The following is a 21,128-nucleotide window of genomic DNA, read 5'->3' on the forward strand; positions in this document are numbered from 1 at the left end:
ATCTTTTGAAAAATTTTATGTCATCAATGTAGTTTATGCATTGATGACATAAAATTTTTCAAAAGATATATATATATAACATAATGTCAGGTAGTAATGAGGGTTATGAGAAAAAAATACAGCAAAAGAATAGTTAATGGTAGAGGTATGTTATTTTAGATAAGATACCCAGAGAACTATCTGAGGAGGTGTCCTTTAAGCAGAAATCTGAACGAATAAAAGAACAAATTATGCAAGTATCAGAAACAAGAGTGTCCCAGGTAGAGGAAACACCAAGAACAAAGGCCCCGAGATTGGGACATGCCTAGAGAATTGGAGAACAGCTAACAGAACAGTGGAAAATGAAGTAGACCATAGAAATAAGGTCCTAGAGGTAGGCAGGTGCTAGATTACACAGTGCCCTATAGGCCATGTAATGATTTTGGATTTTATTCTAAGACTGGTTGGTTGAAGAGTTTTGATCAGGACAATGTTGCATCTTATAGCCATTAAAAGGAAAATAAATTATCTCATGAAGATTATAGACAATATAGGGGCAAGAGCAGAAAAAGTGAGACCAAATAATAAACTAAGACAGCATTATAAGAAAGATATGATGATAGCTATGAATGACTAACCTATATAATAGATTTGATACAGCCCTTATAAATGTGTCCACTATGAGTGATGTAAAAAATATGTAATGACATAGAAAAATGTTTACACTAAATGTAGACTACGATCAGAATCACAGTTTATTCATCACTGTATAGTATGATGTTATTTTATAAAAGCATTATATGCAATGAATATTAAAGCTAGAAAAGACTTAGAGCTCACCCAGTCTACCAAAACCAGAAAAGTTACAGGTCTTAACTGACACAGCATTAAGTAGAATACAGATCTGATTCCCAATGTAATGCTCATTCTATCTCAACCATGGTCTATTCTATCAGCTCTCACAAGTACTTATACTTCTCTGCTAGTTTCACATTCAAACGGGAAATTTTATTTCCCAGAATCTTTTATTACTAAAACATTATTTTTTTTAATTCCAGTGAAATTTATATATAGTGTTATATTAGTTTCGGGTGTACAGTACAGTGATTCAGCAATTCTACATAACACTCCATGCTCATCACGATAAGCGTACGCTTAATCCCCTCCACCTATTTCACCCATCCCTCCACCTACATCTCCTCTGTCAATCACCAATTTGTTCTCTGTATTTAAGACTCTACTTTTGGTTTTTCTCTTTTTTTCTTTATTTGTTTTGTTTCCTAAATCCTACCTATGAGTGAAATCATATGGTATTTGTTTTTCTCTGACTTATTTCACTTAGCATTATACCCTCTAGATCCATCTATTACTAATATATTATTAATATGCTTAAATCTAGATTTTAAAATTAATCTATACTAGACTGAAGCCCTGTTCAAATAAAAAAGGTGGAGAGTAGGTGATCTCAAAATAAGCCATATGTATATGTCACTGAAGGACTCTTCACATGAAGCAAGTCACTGACTATAAATAAATATACTACATGTTAGCACCCATTATTAAAATACCAATGATTTTTTGAAATTCTAACAGTACACACAATCTGCCAAGCAAGTAACATTCCTGTGCAGCAAAACACAATTTCTGTGACACAAGTAACCATGTCTCCTTTGAAGCTGCAGGATTCCCTGGCTAAGATTTTATTTTAGACCAAGAGGGCCAAAAATGCTTCTTCTAGAAGCCTAACAGCCTATTCTACTCCTTTCTATGGTAACATAGTGTAGCCTTTCACTGTCTGACCCACAGAGGAAAAAAACTGATTTTAATTAACCATTAATTACTCGAATGCAGCCTGCATTATATGGAAAAATGTGTTACTTTCATCTTAATTTAAAAGACAACATTGGAGGTTCAAACTGGCAAGAATATACACTTTATAAATGCATTTATATCATTATTCCTCAGAGAATTGGAAAAGAGAGTCATTTTCCTATGGTTCTGTAGTGCTTGGAATGGTAAGAAAGGTATAAGATGATAAAATGAGGGATTCTCTTTGAAGCTTTTTGCAGGGCAAAGAAAATATTCTTTAATTTGAGAGCATTTTGATTACTGTAAGTAGTTATCTGAATACTGAAAAGTAAAATTCAGATGAGGTCTTATTGAGTGCTAATAAAGTCTATTTGAAATTTAAGATCTTTGTGTTGTATTTGCTATAAATATATTAAAGTTATATGAATTTGTGCACTAAATAAGATCAAATAGAAAATAGAAAAGATTTGTCACAGGTATAGAATGCATGACCAATAAAATCAAGTTCAGCTATAAGAAAGAATGTTTATAAATATGGGGGAAAGTTGCCTCAATATTTTTATAATTTTATGTGCATTATTTTTCACATCTTAAAGCTGCCCAAGTATAGAAAAATACAGGACTTCAATAACAGTTACCAGCATGATTTGCTTTTATTACCTTTCTGTTCAAGACCCTTGTTTCCCCTTGTAGCATGTCAAATTGCCCCCAAAACCATATTATACAGCAGAGAAATGTTGTTCACACTTCACTGGCTATTGATTTACTTTATTTATTGGCACAAAATCAGCTTGAGATAAACATTTTGTCCCCCATTTCCACTATTGTAAGCGGTATACTTCATTGCAAGATAGGTAAACCCAAATGTGCAGGGTCACAATTCGACATGGCTTTCTAATCAATGTGTGAAAAATTATCTAATGAATAATGGGTTGCACATTTCCACAAACAAATTAACCAGGGTGAGACTGAAACTAATGATTATATTTATCTAATGTAATTTCACATCTGTTACTAGTGGTAGTAATTTTTTTTCTCTTTCATCCATGGTGTCCTCAAAATTACAACTTAGCTTTTCAGATACAGTTACAGGACATCAGTTTAACTAGAAAATAGACAATTTTGTGGAATGTTTATTTTTTTCTTTGAATGCCAGCAGCCCAGAGAAATATGATGCCATTTTATAAAATTTGGGGATTCAGGCGTTTCTTGATCAATAACCCTGTTGTGTTTTTACAGATTGCCTGTGGGCTTAATTTGATAGCATATGGTTCAAATTCCATCATTCAGCCTTATAAAGAGCAAAATTACTCCATTTCACATGGTACTGTAAGACCATCTTTAATTCTACCTGTCCTTATATGAATATATTATTTATCCTGATTTAAAATGTACAATAGTTTAAATTTTTTTTTTTAACGTTTATTTCTTTTTGAGACACAGAGAGAGCATGAACGGGGGAGGGTCAGAGAGAGAGGGTGACACAGAATCTGAAACAGGCTCCAGGCTCTGAGCGGTCAGCACAGAGCCCGACGTGGGGCTCGAACTCCCGGACTGCGAGATCGTGACCTGAGCCGAAGTCGGATGCTTAACCGACTGAGCCACCCAGGCGCCCCAAAATGTACAATAGTTTAAAAAGTAGAAGCAGTTCCAACAATGAAAAGGTTAAATCCTAAACATCTGATTTGGAACTCAGGGCACCTAAGCCTTCCAGACAAGCCCACAGATACCTATTCCATCCACATGTACCTTTGTCATAGAAGCTAGCCACAAATGGTATCATATTTCAATGGGAAAGAGCATTCACAGTTTAAACCGAGACCATGTATCTTTCAGCTATGGTTGCCCACTCTTCTGCTACCTGCCAGGGAATATGAAGGAGTCTCCTACTTTAAGGTACTGATTCTGGCACCAGTGACTTGAGGAAAGGGCCTAACTGGGCTCAAGATAAAATGATAACTTCACATGGCAAAGACATGAGGAGCTCTAGAGGCAAGGGTCATCAGCTGGAGTGCATACCAGAGATATTTCGTGGCCCTACATTTTGCTCCCTATCCAGACAGACTTCAGCCTCATCCTGAAATGAAATCCTAATTTTAATAAAAAGCTCCAATAATTTGTATTCTAATAATTCAATTATTAGAAATTAAACTTTGGTAATTAGAGAGACGTCTGTAAAATCTACCACCTAACTGGATTCTCTGATAAAATTTTACTTCTGTGGGGAACTCTTCAGTTAGGCTCACTATGCAGAAAAAGCAGAGAACTGAGATACAACCTTGTGATCCTTAGAAGGAAAAAACAGCCCTTTAAGGCAGCAGTTCTCAACATTTGAGTTCTCAAATCTTCTTGGTCTCATAAAAATTACTGAGGACCTCAAAGAGTTTTTTTAATAGATTATTTCAGTAGTTGTATTATTAGAAACTAAAACTAAAAAAATTAATAGTTATTTTAACATAAAAATAAACCCATTACCAGTTACTATAACATAGCTTATTAAAAATAAATGTATTCTCCCCCCTTAAAAAATTAATGAGAAGATGGTATTAACAGAAGACAGCTGAATTCTCATACATAAGCCCGCCTTCAATTTATCATGATACGTTATTTTGACTAAAGTATATAAAGAAAATCCAGCCCCAGACAGGTATGTAGTTGGAAAAGAGGTTATTTTCACAGATGTTTTGGATAATTGGGGATATTCTTCTTGGATAAAAAACCAAAATGTATCAAACGATTGTAATTTAGTTGCAATATGGAATCTGAAACCATATCAATGAAATTTTCATACTTTCTTATATTAAAAATATATTGGTTAATCTTACACTTCAGATCTAACTTGCATGATTTAGTACCATCATGCATTGGTGATTTGAAAAATATTATTTTACAGAATTATGTAGATCTTTCCAATGCTGACACAATTCATTATCTAATACTTAAAAATCATGTTCAGCAATTAACCACAAATCTCATCAGAAAAGTTTTTAAATATTGGGACACTATCAAGTTCACCGTGGCTAATAGAAGTTTTCCAAATACTATCTAGTTTTCACTTGAGAGGCTGAATGTTTATCAATGGCAATAAACACTATCAGTTTGTTTTTCTTGAAAGATCGCTGTTCATCTTTGAGAAAATGTCTGCCACATACTCAACTCTGAATAGCTACTTTGTCATTTGTTCTCTCAAGTAAAAATAGTATTTCATGAAAAAAGCAGCTAGGTCACCTCACAATGCAATCACCCAAGTCCTTTTCTTTCAAGAACCACTCCACACTTTGATATGCAGGCAAAAGTGCTTTATGCATGGTTCCTATTTCCTCACCCAGATCCTAAAAAAAAAATCTTTTACAGAGCTAATATTTAATAAAATCAATTTTTTACCGATCAAAATGTTCTTAGCTGTTCATCTAAAATGTTAAGTGAGGGGCGCCTGAATGGCTCAGTCAGTTAAGCATCCAACTTCAGCACAGGTCATGATCTCATGATTCATGAGTTCAAGCCCAGGCTCTTTGCTGACAGCTCAGAGCCTGGAGCCTGCTTCGGGTTCTGTATCTCCCTCTCTCTGCCCCTCCCCTGCTCATGCTCTGTTTCAAAAAGTAAATAAACATTAAAAAAAAAAAAAAAAAATTTAAAAATTATTTAAAGAAAATTTTTTTTTTTTTTTTTTTTTTTAAAGAATACCCAGACAACTAGAACAGTTTGGTGTCATTGTATTGATTCACTCCAAACATGAGCAGTTTTATCCATCATTGTTTTTGTACCATCACACCAAATGTCAGCACAGTGAAAAAGGTTAATCACATCTTAGTCTTATAATGAAAATGGTTTTAATCTCCTAAAGCTCTTAAAGGGGACCCCAGATATCTGAAGGCTACCTTTTGAGAATCACTGCTCTAAACAATCTAACATATTGCGTGTATGGAGGGAAGGCAGTGGTTGGAATAAGAGAAACAAACACTTTCTAAAAATAAACCAGAAAAATGAGGAAAAGACATTTTGAACATAAATGAATGTTTAAGTCATTTGGCTTTCTTTATAGCTTGACTGATTTTAGGTAGTTACTTCATTCTTCAATCTTGCTTCTGGCCCACATATCAGTTCGGTCTCAATGAGCAGTTTTATGAGTCAATACTATACAAACTATGAATGAAATTTCATGGATCTGCCTGACCCAGAAAATGTGTGAGGGTTGAAGCTCCTTCAGTAATCTAAATTAAAAGGGAAGCCTCAAAATCACCTAATCTCATAGTATATACCTCGTTGTATACACCAGAACGTAAGCTCCGTGAGATAGGATACTTGTTTTGTTCACTACTTTATCCTCAATTCCTAGAACACTATCTGACTCAAAACAGGTACTCAACAAGTATTTATTAGATGAATGAGTGCAGCCCACATGGGTCTACACAAGGAAAAACTAAAAATAATACAATTCATCATTTTACAAACACATCCAAATGAGTGTTTCAATCTTCAAAGTAATCAGAGAGACTACTGTCATTTTCCAGTGATGCAGCAGCTACTGCTTACAGTTATTTTTTTGAACACCAGACAGACAGTGGTGAGAAATGCACTGCAATTTGATACAGAAAGACTTGTCCTAGAATCCTGGTTCTAGAAATTACCACTGATAAAAAAACTGGGCAATGACTTCACCTGAGATAATCTTCTTAACCATAAAGAAGACAGAAAAATAACTATCTCACAGAGACATTGTAAGAATGAAATTTAATGAAACCACATTTGTTGAAGTATCTAGCACAGTGCCTAGCAAACAGGAAATGACAAATGCAGGATAAATGCTAGTGTGTACGTCCTTCCTCTGATAACTTTATTCCAACTTGCCTCTGCAAAATGCCCGGCCCCAGTTCTCAGTCCGTACATTTAGAAGGAGCTTCACACCTAGAATTACGGGCCTCGGCCTAAACAATCAGTGCATCATTTCCCAAGCACAGTCACTTGTGTGAGATGACCATATATTTCTGTCAAAGCCAATGAGACTCAAATTCTTGCTAGGTATCCTGGAAAGAAGAGCCTCTCTCTTTCCCACTGGACTTAAACCTTGAAAGATGCAGACAGGAGTTTCTTTAACCAGCCGAGAACCACAGGGAAGAATCTGCCTGAGAATGTAATGAGTTCATCCTGAAATTGCAATGTTAGAGCTGAGAGATACAGAAGAACTAGGTTTGTGAACAATGCTTGAGCTCCCATCAAGTAATGCCTAAAGCCAAACTGGTCTCTGGAATTATGTTAGTCAATAAATTCCCTTTTTCCTAAGTAAGTTTGGGTTAAGTTTCCTGGCATGAACAATAGGAAGAGTCCAGTCTGATGTAATTTTCTTCTTTTCCAAAAGGTCCAACTAGATTTGTACAGACCATTATGGTTCAATGCCAAAGCTGCTGATGAGGGCTGAAACAAAATGCCAAAGCCTGTCCTTAGGCTTTGGAATTACTATGATTTTAAGCAAGCCAGAAGTTCAGGTTCTCAAAACATTTGGTTAATATTTAGATCAGGTGTTCCTGAAAAAGAAACTGCATAGTAATTTCAAACCTAGAGTCTCTAGACATTTAGGGATGTGTAAATGCAGTAATGAGCAACCTCAAGCTATTACTACTATTTCTAAAAAGAGTAAAAGCTGTTCCCTTAATGAGGTTAACTAAAACATAAATTTATTGGCTCTTAGTAGGAATTATGTCTACTCTATGCAGTTAACAGTGGTTATCTCTTGCTAATCAGAAGCTCTCTTACTGTCAGATACATCACTAGCTAGACAGATAGATAGATATCCTTGACTGATTTTCCAAATGAGAAAATTATTTATTTAATAAATTCTATATGATAGTGAAAATTTTCCAAAACACAGGGTTCCATAATGTGAGGAGAGGTGAAGGATTAAAAAAGGACTTTGGCACTTGGTAATTAAAAAGAAACAACAACACTAATATAAGGTTATAGCAACATTTTTCTGGATATATCTCCTGAAGCAATGGAAATAAAAGCAAAAATAAACTACTGAGATTACATCAAAATAAAATGCGTCTAAACAGTGAAGGAAAAAAATCAACCAAACCAGAAGACAACCTAATGAATGGGAGAAGATATCTGCAAATGACATATCAGATAAAGGGTTAGCATCCAAAATACATAAAGAACTGGGGCGCCTGGGTGGCGCAGTCGGTTGAGCGTCCGACTTCAGCCAGGTCACGATCTCGCGGTCCGTGAGTTGGAGCCCCGCATCAGGCTCTGGGCTGATGGCTCGGAGCCTGGAGCCTGTTTCCGATTCTGTGTCTCCCTCTCTCTCTGCCCCTCCCCCGTTCATGCTCTGTCTCTCTCTGTCCCAAAAATAAATAAAAAATAAAAAAAAAATTTTTTTAAATAAAAAAAAAAAAACAAAATACATAAAGAACTTACACAACTTAACACCAAAAAAACCACAAATGTATAGAACAGTGTAACAAAATGTTACCATTTGTTTATAAAAGGGAGGAAAATATATAATCTACATTTGTTTATAATGCACTTTAAAAATCTCTAGCATATATGGGAAACTAATGACCACCTGTTAAGAAGGAGAATTTTGATATATGGGGGCAGGGTTGGGTGGGAGGAAGGCTTTTTACTAGATCCTCTTAGGTTTTAATTTTTAAGCATTTGGATATATTATGTGTTGAAAAACATTTCAAATCTAGCCTCACCAACTGGATGAGCCAACTTTCACTTCGTGGATGACCCACCAAAGACAGCTACTGACTAGAACCAGCCCTAAGTAAAATGATGGAGACTATCCTTGGGAACCTCATCCTACCAAACTTTCTCTTTCCCCTGTGTTAGCACATACTCTTAACTGTTTCTTACCATTGTCTATCCTCAAAGTCCTCACCACTCATCTTTCTTCCTACCCCACATGCCCAAAAATCCTCACCATAACTCACTTCTCTACCATACTCTCTTTCCAAATTTCCCAAGGCAAAGATTACATGCATTCTTCATTTATTAGCAATGGATAATTGCAGTTGGCTTTTCACCACCTCTCTGGGACTAGGAACATGTTGGGTGGGAGTTTTCCAGCATCAAATCCTTTTCCTACTTGGGAGAACCTATTTTGTATAGTCTTGTGACACGCTTTGTTCTGAGGGGCCAAAGGGGACAATTCCCTCCTTTCTCTACTCTCTGAAAGGTAGAGCTGCTTAGAACTCTAAAGTTTAGAAGAAGAATAATCCAATGTCAAAGTTTGAATTAAGATTGATTTAGGGAGGAACGCAGTAAAGATGGAAGTATCCAGAGATGAAAGCAACTAGCTGGCCAGACTTTTATAGCTGCCTACACTCTGGGGCCCTTTTGGTTCCTGCTCACTTTCCAAGCCTGCTCCTCTCGCTTCCTGTCATTTCTGTGATTCTCCATTATCTTTTTTTATTTTTTTTTAGTTTTTTTTTTTATGTTTGTTTATTTTTGAGAGAGATAGAGAGAGTGAGCAGGGGAGGGGCAGAGAGAGCTGGAGACACAGAGTCCAAAGCAGGTTTGAGCCTCTGAGCTGCCAGCACGGAGCCGGACACAGGGCTCACACCCACGAACCGTGAGATCATGATCTGAGCCCAAGTTGGATGCTCAACTGACAGAGCCACCGAGGTGCCCCATGTGATTCTCCATTATCTTCACAATGCATCCTTTTTGCTTAAAACAGCAAGATAGTTCTCTGTTTCTTGTCATTAAAACTTTCACTGATATATACTCTGAACAAAAATCTGAGTACCTATTATGGGCAGGGGAGGATACAGAAGTAAAAAATTCAAATATGATCACTTTTCTCAAGGAGATCGTAATCTAGTTTTATAGATGTAGAAAACTAAAAAATACGTGTTAATGAATGGTATGGTCAGAGAACAAAGAAAGAAGTCAATGATTTGGAGAAGCCAGGGAAAGTTAAATGTGGCTTTCCCAGGCGAAATTTACCACTCTTGCCCTCCTAAGCAAAATTCATCACTCTTCACAAATGACTTTTTAAAATTACTATTAAAATTAGCTTGTTACATACCAGTGTCTCCCACAGTCTACCACAGTCTGAGCTCCCTGAAGACAAAGATTTCAAGAGCCCAACTAGTGCCAGAAAAACTCACTCATCCATTAATTCCACACACAAGGCTAGAAACTGGTCACAGTGTGAGATGAGTTCATTTTCAAAGCATTTGGATAAGGGTAAGAGAGGAGAAAGGGAGCAAAAGCATAAGAAAATGGATTAAAGTTTCCTGTAGAGGAGTAGTAAGAAATAATGTTGGAAATACAGAGGGCAGCCATTATTCAGGGCGCTGAAGACCATGCTAAATATCAGGAAGATTGGCAAACTAAAAATGGCTACAGGAACAAGTAGCAAGTACAAATGAGTAGTACTTGAGAAGTGAACTAGAGAAAACCAACAGAGGGGCACCTGGGTGACTCAGTCCATTGACATCTGACTCTTGATTTTGGCTCAGGTCATGATCTCATGGTCACGACATTGAGCCCCGCATCAGGCCTGTGCCAGGCATGGAGCCTGCTTTAGATTCTCTCTCTCTCTCTACTCCTCCCCTGCTCTCTTGCTCTCTCATTCTCTCTCTCTCTCCAAAAAAAATTTTTTAATTATAAAAAGAAAACAATAGAAAGTCATGCAGGATGAGGTGAAACTATGTCATGTCTAAAACCATTCAAATTAAAGAAAAAATACTTTTCTGGTTGCAAAAAATAAGTTCATGGGCCACAGACTTCTGCTGGGCTATGAAAACGGTTTTGATGGAAATGCAAGCTGGTGCAGCCACTCTGGAAAACAGTATGGAGGTTCCTCAAAAAAACTAAAACTAGAACTCCCCTACGACCCAGCAATTGCACTACTAGGCATTTATCCACGGGATATAGGTGTGCTATTTTGAAGGGACACCTGCACCCCCATGATTATAACAGCACTATCAATAATAGCCAAAGTATGGAAAGAGCCCTAATGTCCATCGATGGATGAATGGCTTAAGAAGATGTGCTATATATATACAATGGAATATTACTTGGCAATCAAAAAGAATGAAATCTTGCCATTTGCAACTACGTGGATGGAACTGGAGGGTATTACGCTAAGTGAAATTAGTCAGAGAAAGACAAACATCATATGACTTCACTCATATGAGGACTTTAAGAGACAAAACAGATGAACATAAGGGAAGGGAAAAAAATAATATAAAAAAAGGGAGGGGGACAAAACAGAAGAGACTCATAAATATGGAGAACAAACTGAGGGTTACTGAGGGGTTGTGGGAGGGAGGATGGGCTAAATGGGTAAGGGGCACTAAGGAATCTACTCCTGAAATCATTGTTGCACTATGTGCTAATTTGGATGTAAATTTTAAAAGATAAAAAATAAAATTAAAACAATAAAAGGTTTTTTCTTAAAAAAAAAGGTTTTGAGTAAGACAGAAGGAGGATCAGAAAGTTATATAAGGAGAAAAACCAAGCAGTAGTAGACATGGAGAGAAAACAAAAAAGCACAAAAAGGCAAGCAAGAAAAAATAAGGCTCTGAATTAGGAGTAGAGCAATATTCATCAATGGATGAAACTGTTTTATAAAAAGTTAATAGTGAACTAAATAATGAAAGTGAGGCTGTCACCACTTGACCCCACTGATTCCAGCATCACTAAAAATGAGAAAACAGGAGTGTGATAAATACTTCAAAGAAAATTTCCACAGGACTTTATTTATTAGGTAGGAAACAGAAGAAAAGAGGAGAATAGGGATTAATGATTATTACCCCCATATAGTCCCTGGTAACTGTAGCAATGACTATGACACTGACAAATATATGGAAACCAAGAGGTAGAACCAGTTTTCAAGAGGGATATTAGAAACATCTATGGTGCAGTGATAAGGACTTCACAGAGGACAGGTGGTCTGCAAGCTCTATCACCATTTAGCCACTTCACACTGAACAAACACAACCTCCTGGCTCCATGTCCTTTTCTTAAAAATGAGATTAAACCAGATGTTCTATATGACTCTTCTAGATCTGACATTCCAAGATAAGTTTGGTTTAAATGTGTTTAAAGTATTACAGGATACTGAGGTGTGGGGGGGGGCAGATTTTCCCAGTGGATTTTTTTAAGTATATAAATTTCTTTAATAATACACACATAGAACACCTGGCTGATTCAGCAGGTTAAGTGTCCAACTCTTAATCTTGGCTCAGGTCATGATCTCCTGATTCCTGAGATCAAGTCCCATGTCGGGCTCTGCAGTGACAGCACAGTGACTCCCTCTCTCTCTGCCCCTCCCCCACTCACACACGTGCACACTTGTGCTCTCTCAAAATAAATAAATAAAACATAACGTTGATTTAAAAAATAATAATATACACACATGTGAGGAAAATACACAAAAATAACAATGCTTGGTTTTTAAGTAGCATATAAATGGGTTTTTAAATACTTTTGTTCTTACTAAAGAAAAAAAACACAAACACAAAAAAAACAAAAAACAAAGAAAAAGGGCACCTGGGTGGCTCAGTCGTGAAGTATGCAACTCTTGCTCTTGGGGTCATGAGTTCAAGCCCCACACTGGGTGTAAAAAATAAACAAGTAAATACACTTTTTGCTGATTTTGTATATATTTTAACTTTTCAAAAAAATGCCTATATCTAGATTCTCCAATTCCACTCCTTCCATTTTCACTTAAATGCATACCCAATTAGGCTTTTGCCCGTAGAAGACTTCAAGAAACTGCTTTTTAAGCAAATTGTGGTAAAATGTACATAACAAATTTACCATCTTAACCATTTTTAACTGTATAAATCAGTGGTATTACATATATTCACATTGTTGTACAATCATCACTACCATCCACACACAGAACTCTTTTTATCTTGTAAAACTAAAACTCAATACCCATTAAACAATAACTCCCATTCTCCCCAAAGCCCTAGCAACTATGCGCCTACTTTCTGTCTCTATGAAATTGACTACTTTAGGCATCTCATATGAGTGAAATCACATTATTTGTCCTTGTGCAACTGGCTTATTTCACTTAGCATGATGTCCTCAATGTTCTCCCAAGTTGTAGCATGTATCAGAATTTCCTTCTTTTTTAAAGTCAAATAATATTTTGTTGTATGTATATATAGCATTTTGTTTATTCATTCATCCATCTTTTGGCTACTGCAATTAATGCTACCATAAACATGGGTATACAAATACCTCTTCAAGTCCCTGCTTTCAATTCCATTGGGTATATATTCAGAAGAGGAACTGCTGGATCATATGGTAATTTTTAATTTTTAATTTTTTGAGGAAACACCCTCCATCTTCCATAGCAATTGCAACAATTTACTTTCCCACCAATACCACACAAGGGTTCCAAGTTTTCCACATCCTTGCCAACACTTGCTATTTTCTGTTTTGTTTTGGTTTTTGATCGTAGCCATCCTGATGGGTCTGAGGTGATTTTGATTTGCATTTCCCTAATGATTAGTATTCTTCATGGTTTTAATCAAAAGACACATGAGCAGGATGCCTGGGTGCCTTAGTCAGTTAAGCATCCAACTTCGGCTCAGGTCATGATCTTGCAGTTTGTAGGTTCAAGCCCGGTGTTGGGTTCTGGGCTGACAGCTCAGAGCCTGGAGCCTGCTTCGGATTCTGTGTCTCCCTCTCTCTCTGCCCCTCCCCTGCTTGTGCGCTCGCGCTCTCTCTCTCTCTCTCTCTCAAAAATAAATAAAAACATTTTTAAAAATTTAAAACATAAAAGGACATATGAGCCAACACAAAGAGCTCCAAGTGGCCAAAGATAGAATATTTAGAGCATCAAAAAATATCTAAATACAACTGAGTAAAATACACCAAATATATAAACCTCAAGTGTAAAATGACACCTTAAAAAAAAAAAATCTCTTCCTGGAGCCTAGGTGGCTCAGCCAATTAAGCGTCTGACTCTTGATTTTGGCGCAGGTCATGATACTGCAGTTTGGTTCCTGAGACTAAACCCCACATCAGGCTCTGCGCTGACAGCATGGAGCCTGCTTGGGATTCTCTGTCCCTCTTTCTCTGCTCTCGCTTGTGCACACACTCGTGTACATACTCTCTCACTCTCAAACAAATAAACTTCTTTAAAAAGCTCTTCATTAAACACTACTGGAAATAACTAGGGCACACATTACTTATTCTGAAGATTTGCAGTTAAAATGGAAAAATTAAACATTTTTCCTGCCTTTCACATACAAAATGTATTTTAGGATAATCAAATAGCTCTAGGTGATGAAATAAAGTTATTTACTAAAGAATTCTACCTAATCAACATGGAAGGAATGACAGAATGAGAAAATCATAATTTTGCAAGCCCTAGTGAAGCAAATGCTTCACACAATATTCATAAATGTATGAAACCATTAGCTAAAGTGGTGATAGGAAACTGTACAATGGAGATCGGGCTGTAACAACTTGAACCCCCTGGTTGATCACTGCATCACTGAAATGAAGACAAGCAAACACTGTGTGCTTCCTGATATGATCAAATATGAAGCATACAGCACAACCTATGAAATATTCATGCCCAAAAATGTTGGACCTAAATCTGATTAAAAGCCTCTACAGTGCACTAATATGATAGCCAGTAGCCACATGTAGCTATTTAAATTTAAAAAGTAAAATTAAAAATTCAGTTTCTCGATCACAAGTACTCAAAAGCCACATGTAGCCATTAGACAGCACAGGTACAGAACAACAGTGCAGATACACATTTCCATCACTGCACAAGTTTTACTGGATAATGCTGCTCTGGAGCTAAATTCTATTTACAAGAAATATGGAAGGATAAGAGGAGTAAAGGAACAAATAACATGACTCTAGAAAGAAGCAAGCAAACAAATCTAGAATGCAGGGGTTTCTACAGACCAGTTAAGTGAATGGAAGGGGGAGAAAAGAAGGGAGGAGGACACTACTACAGATTTTAAGACTTAAGATATGAAATATTCAGAAAAGGAAAATTTATACAAAAAAGTAGATCAGTGGTTTCTAGGGGCTGGAGGCAGAAGCAAGGATTGACTGTAAATGTGTTTGAAGAAATTTGGGGGGAGTGTTGAAAAGCTTGAACTGGATTATGACAATCAATCAATCAATCAATAAATAAATAAATAAAACTGGATTATGATGGGGCACCTGGGTGGCTCAATCAGTTGAGCACCCAACTTCAGCTCAGGTCACAATCTCACAGTTCATGAGTTTGAGCCCCACATGAGGCTCATGCTGTCTGCGCAAAGCTCACTTCAGATCCTCTGTCCCCCTCTCTGTCCCTCCCCCATTCATGCCCTCTCTCTCAAAAATAAACATTAAAAAAAAAAAAAAAACAGGAGCACCTGGGTCACTCAGTTGACTAAGTGTCCAGCTTTGGCTTAGGTCATGGTCTCACAGTTTGTGAGTTTGAGCCCTGCATCAGGGTCTGGGCTGACAGCTCAGAGCCTAGAGCCTGGTTCAGATTCTATGTCTACCTACCTCTCTGCCCCTCCCCTACTCATGCTCTGCCCCTCTCTTTCAAAAATAAATAAACATTAAAAAAAATTTTAAAACACACCACAAAAAACCGACTATAATGAAAAAAAAACTGGACTATGACCAACTCTTTTAAGTTCACTAAATATTACTGAATTGTTCTTTAAAAGCCAAAAGAGACAAATCTAATGTGCAAAACTTTTTTGAACAAGATTCTAAGTAACTCTAAAAAGATATTTTGAAATAGTCAAAGAAATTTGATTATGGATTAGATTATACCAAAAAAATTAATTGTTGGAGGGTATGAATAGAATATTTATTCATATTTTTAAAGGTACATATAGAAATATGTACAATGTCTGAGATTCACTTTAACAGACTCAGAGAAAAAAGATGAAAAAAATAATGAATAAAGAAAATGAAACAGAAATCTTAAAATTATTAGATATGGCTGCTTTATACATGAGTTCATTGTACTATTTTTTCTATATTTGCATATGTTTGCAATTTTTTATCATTAAAAAAAATTAATGGCTACAATAATACCCTCTCATAATCAATCCTACAAACCGAATCTATGATGAAGTTTGTGACTTTCCAATATTACCGGCAACAAAGATACAAGGTGATCATTTTTAAGTAAGTTTCAATTTTGGAATTATTTTAAGTCCCCAAAGAAACACTCAATGATTACATTTAAGTCACCATCTTAAACTTCAAAAAATTTTATAAGCCCACTCTGTCTGGGGGCTTTGGACGAGGTGAAGCGGCAGGAGGAACTAAATACACACATATTTTTCCCCTACTAGCTGAGCTGAATCTCTTTCATGATATACTTGACACTAAGTCATTAAATAAATCCAACAGCATTCTCAGTAACTAGCCTGTGATAAATATGCCTGGCACCAGTGCAATGTATTCAAGCCTTTTCAACAGCTTTTCCTTTGTGCACATCTGCAGGCTTTCTATGCAAATCTGCATACAGAATCCACAACCACATTCTGCATTATAATTAATGTAACAGCACATTTGACCAGGTCCACAGGGTTTTGATATATAACCATTTTTCAGATCTGCTGGGAACTGAGGATGTCCTGCGGAGAAAGTATGCCTAATTTCAAATCAGGAACCAGACAAGCTCTAAGTGGTAAGACAGTTGTTTTCCGGAAACAGCTATGACATAACTGTGTGTATGTGTGTGTGTGCACAGACATGCGTCTATCTCAAATCACAATACTCTTCTCTTTTACTCCTCACCACAGCTGTCATATACCCACTCTAAATAGTCAAGGAACAGCCCCAAATGCACATACAGATCAAATTAAAAATCTTATATAAAAAGCATTCTTTGGTTACCATTGACAGAGAAAATCACTGAAATATGGATTCAACTAGGGATATATAGCAAGTACAGAAATAGTAGACCTGAACTATACATCTCACCCATTCTGTACCTTTGGTAATTAAAATCACCTTGCTCAGTTCCCCTTAACCTCATTTTTAAAAAGTTTACTTTGAAATCTAGACTGAAATCCCATGGCTAGGTAAGTTCTTACGTACATGCACTTCTTCAAAGGCCTTTGGGGAGTACTCACTGTCAGCTTATATTGTTCAATTCACTCTGTACTGTAGCACAGAAGTCCCATGGAATTCAGCAAGGAGCAGAGCAATCTGATTCTCTACCACCCTAGCCTAGAATGCTGTAAGTTAGCACTGTCTAATAAAACTTTCTGTAATGACACTCAACACAGTAGCCACTAATCACATGTGGGTTTTGAGCACTTAAAATGTGGCTATTGTGACTGAGGAACTGAACTTTTAATTTTATTTAACTTAAACAGGCACATGTGGCTAGTGGTTACCATATTGCAGGACGTAGCTATAAGTAACTTTCTTGTGTTTTCACACAGGTTTCATTCTCTGTGTCTCTATGTCTCTCTCTTGCTCTCATCTACAAACACACACATTCATACATCAAATCTTAGTATTTAACTGAGTGATGGGGTTATGGAATCAGATTCAAATATATTTTGAATGAATAAATATGTATTTATATTTAATAGTATTTACAACAAACAGGTAACACTAGTATCGCAAAAGGCTCTAAGATAATCCTATAGACATTAAAACTACATATATGAAAACATACCCCAATATGGAAAATACACAGAGAAAGAATACAAAATACCATCTATTTTTTTGGTCACAAAAAATTAAACAGGCACATGCATGAGGATTAGAAGGTATCATAAACCAAAGAAAAATAATCAGATGGAGGAAGGAATTATAAGTGGATTTCATTCATATACATAAAGCTTTAGAAAATAAATTAAGGTTGAAGAGCAATGAAATATAAAGGTCTAAGCATAGAAATAATCTCAGAAAACTTGAATTTGGGGAATAGGTAACTATCCTACATTGGCAGCAACCTAGAGGGCTAAGGATAAGGAGACTGAAAAGAACTCAACCTGTGCACTGTCGGGGGAAGGTCTAACTAAAACTGAGAAATCTGGAATGCCTGGGTGGCTCAGTCAGTTAAGCATCCAACTTCAGCCCATGTCATGATCTCATGGTTCATGGGTTCGAGACCTGCCTCGGGTTCTCTGCTCTCAGCACAGAACCTGGATTCTCTGTCTCCCTCTCTCTCTGCCCCTCCCCCACTTGCTCATGCACCCTCTCTCTCTCCCTTTCAAAAATAAATAAACATTAATAAACAAATAAAATTGAGAAATCTATGACTAAGAGAAAGAGGGAAAGAAAGTTTGTAAATGAGAGTTAATAGGTGTCAATGTTAACATTTAGTCAGTAAAAGACTTGAGGCCATTCCAAGGCTGTTAGCTGAGAGGTCAGAAAGGCTCAACATTACCCTTAAAGACAGACAACAAACTGAGGGTTGATGGAGGGAGGTGGGTGGGGGATGGGCTAGTTGAGTGATAGGTACTAAGGAAGACACTTGTTATGATAAGCACTGGGTGCTGTATACAAGTGATGAATCACTGAATTCTACTCCTAAAACCAATATTGTACTGTATGTTAACTAACTAGAATTTAAATAAAATTTTAAAAAGAAAAAATTAAATTAAACTAAAACAAAAACAAACAAACAAACGCTCAACACTGTTTTCTAGGTGAGACCCATTCCTGAGATTAGCATCAATTACACTTAATTCACCTGGACAGCTTCAGTGACTGGAACAGTGGTTCTCAAACTTCAAAATGAGATTCTTAAACCCCATCCCTAGAGACTGAGACATATTGATTTAAAAAAATAATCTGTTTTATCTGTGTGGGTTAGGAAAAATAAAGACACCCCACCCCATGCAACTTAAAATCTGTCTTCTATTTAATAAAGATGATTAAACATGTTTTTTTGATAACTTGGGAAACTCTAGCATCTCTGATCATAGCCTCTTATCTTTTCATAGATTTTAGGAAAGGAAGAAAAATAAGAAAGCTGTCTTTATACATGGGAAGATATGTCAAGGTAATAATAAAGGAGGTAGACTTGTTTTGTAGGACATCAAGGCTAAGACAGAGGAGCGATGGCTTCAGTGTAATATAAGAATGTATTAGAAGAGGGGTGCCTGAGTGGCTCAGTTGGTTAAGCTTCTGACTCTTGGTTTCAACTCAAGGCATGATCTCACAGTTCATGGATTCAAGCCCCACACTGGGCTCTGCACTGAGGAGCCTGCTTGGGATTCTCTCTCTCCCTCTCTCTCTGCCCCTCCTCCTACTTGCACTCTATCTCAAAAAAAATAAATAAACTTTAAAATTAAAAAAAAGAATGTATTTGAAGAAATGAGATTCCTCATCAGGTGGTGAGTTTCCTATATCTTGAAGATGTCTAAGCTGATGCTATATGACCACAAGGTCTGTAAGTTGTGTGAATGATTTGACCAGCAATAATATTAGATAACCAGTGACTTTCCTTCCTACCTTGATACAACCTACCTAGTATCTCATGGTATTTACTACTGTTACCAAAGAAAACTCAAATATCATTTGAAAGTATTTGATGTGACATATATTTGCTTCGTTGTTCATGATGATCAGATATGAAGTTCACATCAATAGAATTTTTTTTCACTTTTACACTGCAAATTACTTGACTTCTCTTTCACTTTTCCAATACCTAAAGTAAAATATTGTATTTTTACCTTACTACCACCTCAGTATCATTTATTCAACAAATATTTCTTACCATCTAATAAGTGTCAGGTGCCATGCATTCAGGCCAGGAAATAGTTGAACTAATCATCAATACACACACAAGTTAAGAGATAAAGTCCCATGGGTGATTCTCCCAAAACTTAGATTTCGTTGTCTCAACCTATCCCTATGTTCCAGGTCAGACTTTCCTATATTATACCCAATGAAGCCTCCATTTTCCCTCTCTCCCTCACCCCATTTACCTGAGAGATGCATGGGCAGCATGTCCAGCTGTTACTTCTCCCAAGCCCTGACCCCAGTTCCAGATGTCCCTGAAGCAGCAGAAATTTGGGGCCAGGAGGATGAGGACTGCCTGTCTAGAGGAAACAACAGGATTACCATAGGGAAGGCAGAAGGAAGCTTCAAATCAGGATATTACATAGTAAAAATGGACTCTGGGGATTTCACAGCAGAGGAATAAAAAACATAGGGAAGAAAGAGATGAGGTTTGTATGGGAGCAATGGCTGGAGAGGACTACTTTAAAGCCATAAATGGCCCAAGTGACTTTGGAGCCCAGGGTGTCACCTAGGAGAAGGCAACAATACAGAAGTTGCCACTTGTGTCCTCAGAAGTTTTGAGGCGATCAATCTCTAAGGAAATCTGTAAAATCTTGGTTACTCTAGAAAAGCTGATGTTTGAAGACAGGAACTGTGGAGGGGAGGAAACTACAACTGATACTTTTATTGTTTTTCTCTTATTGTGAAATATGTCCAATGAACAAAAGAATATATATACCATTTAAAGAATAATAAAACCCACCTATGCTCCACCCTCCACATGAAGAGTATTTTTCTTTACTCCTTTTTCTCCAAATTCTGGAGCATCCATAAATAACTGAAGTGGATTTTATCTGGGGGGCCAGTTTCAGGTGTGGTATCATTTCTTTAAACTGAAGAATGCCCCTGTGCAAATCATTCTATCTCCAACACCATTCTTACCTGCCTCCTAATGCTTAATTGTTAATTGATTAAGATAAAGACATTCTTTCTACACTAAAATCAAAGGGTTTAAAATGGATGAATTAGCATATTGCTTTAAATCTTTTCAAAGTGTAAATAGTACCAACTAATTTCCTACTGTGAATGGGGAAAGGATGTGAAGGTGAAGCTCCCGACTCTAAAAATGTCAGCGGAGAGAGGAAAGCTGAAGGCTCCTAAAATACTTCACAAGCTTCACTAGTTTCCCTTGGACTTGAACTATCTGCCTTCATCCATACATAAAAAGAGGCATGAGCAGAGATACTTCCTGGCCTATGTCCATGCACTGACCTGAACAGCCACTAGACTACCCATTCTTTTCATTCTCTCATGGGGTCATAAACACCTGGCATTGCCTTGGCAACTGAATAAATATGGTGACACTGCCACATACTAGCTTCTAAGTAGTTGTCCAGTTGCCTTGCTAACTTTACACAAAAACTAGTACCTTGAGTCCAGTCAATCCAACCAAAAGTTACTGAGTGTTTCCTATAGGAGAATATGTCTGGGTTGTCTATTTTCTTTCTAATATTTCCTTTTCTGTTAAATTCATGGACTAAACATACTTTACTGGATAATATAAAAACCCCATGGCACTAATGACTGTAGCACAGGGGTGAGGATTTTTTTGCAAAGCCATGTTTTCAATGGAAAGTTAAATT

General features: G+C 36.8%; 1 protein-coding gene across 4 annotated transcripts in view; it reads right to left on the reverse strand.

Moving 5' to 3' along the window:
- The window catches only part of WDR41 (WD repeat domain 41), a 188,861-nt gene that overhangs the window by 152,833 nt on the left and 14,900 nt on the right, over window positions 1-21,128 (reverse strand). For 2 of the 4 annotated variants that reach the window (XM_049649692.1, XM_049649691.1), the window contains exon 3: window positions 19,692-19,801. In XM_049649692.1, the coding sequence (XP_049505649.1) occupies window positions 19,692-19,801 (110 nt within the window). Of the gene's footprint in view, window positions 1-19,691; window positions 19,806-21,128 lie in introns of all 4 variants that reach the window. The other 2 variants (XM_049649694.1, XM_049649693.1) reach the window with 1 other exon arrangement.

The sequence above is a fragment of the Panthera uncia genome (genome assembly GCF_023721935.1).
Source record: "Panthera uncia isolate 11264 chromosome A1 unlocalized genomic scaffold, Puncia_PCG_1.0 HiC_scaffold_17, whole genome shotgun sequence".
Lineage (NCBI taxonomy): Eukaryota > Metazoa > Chordata > Mammalia > Carnivora > Felidae > Panthera > Panthera uncia.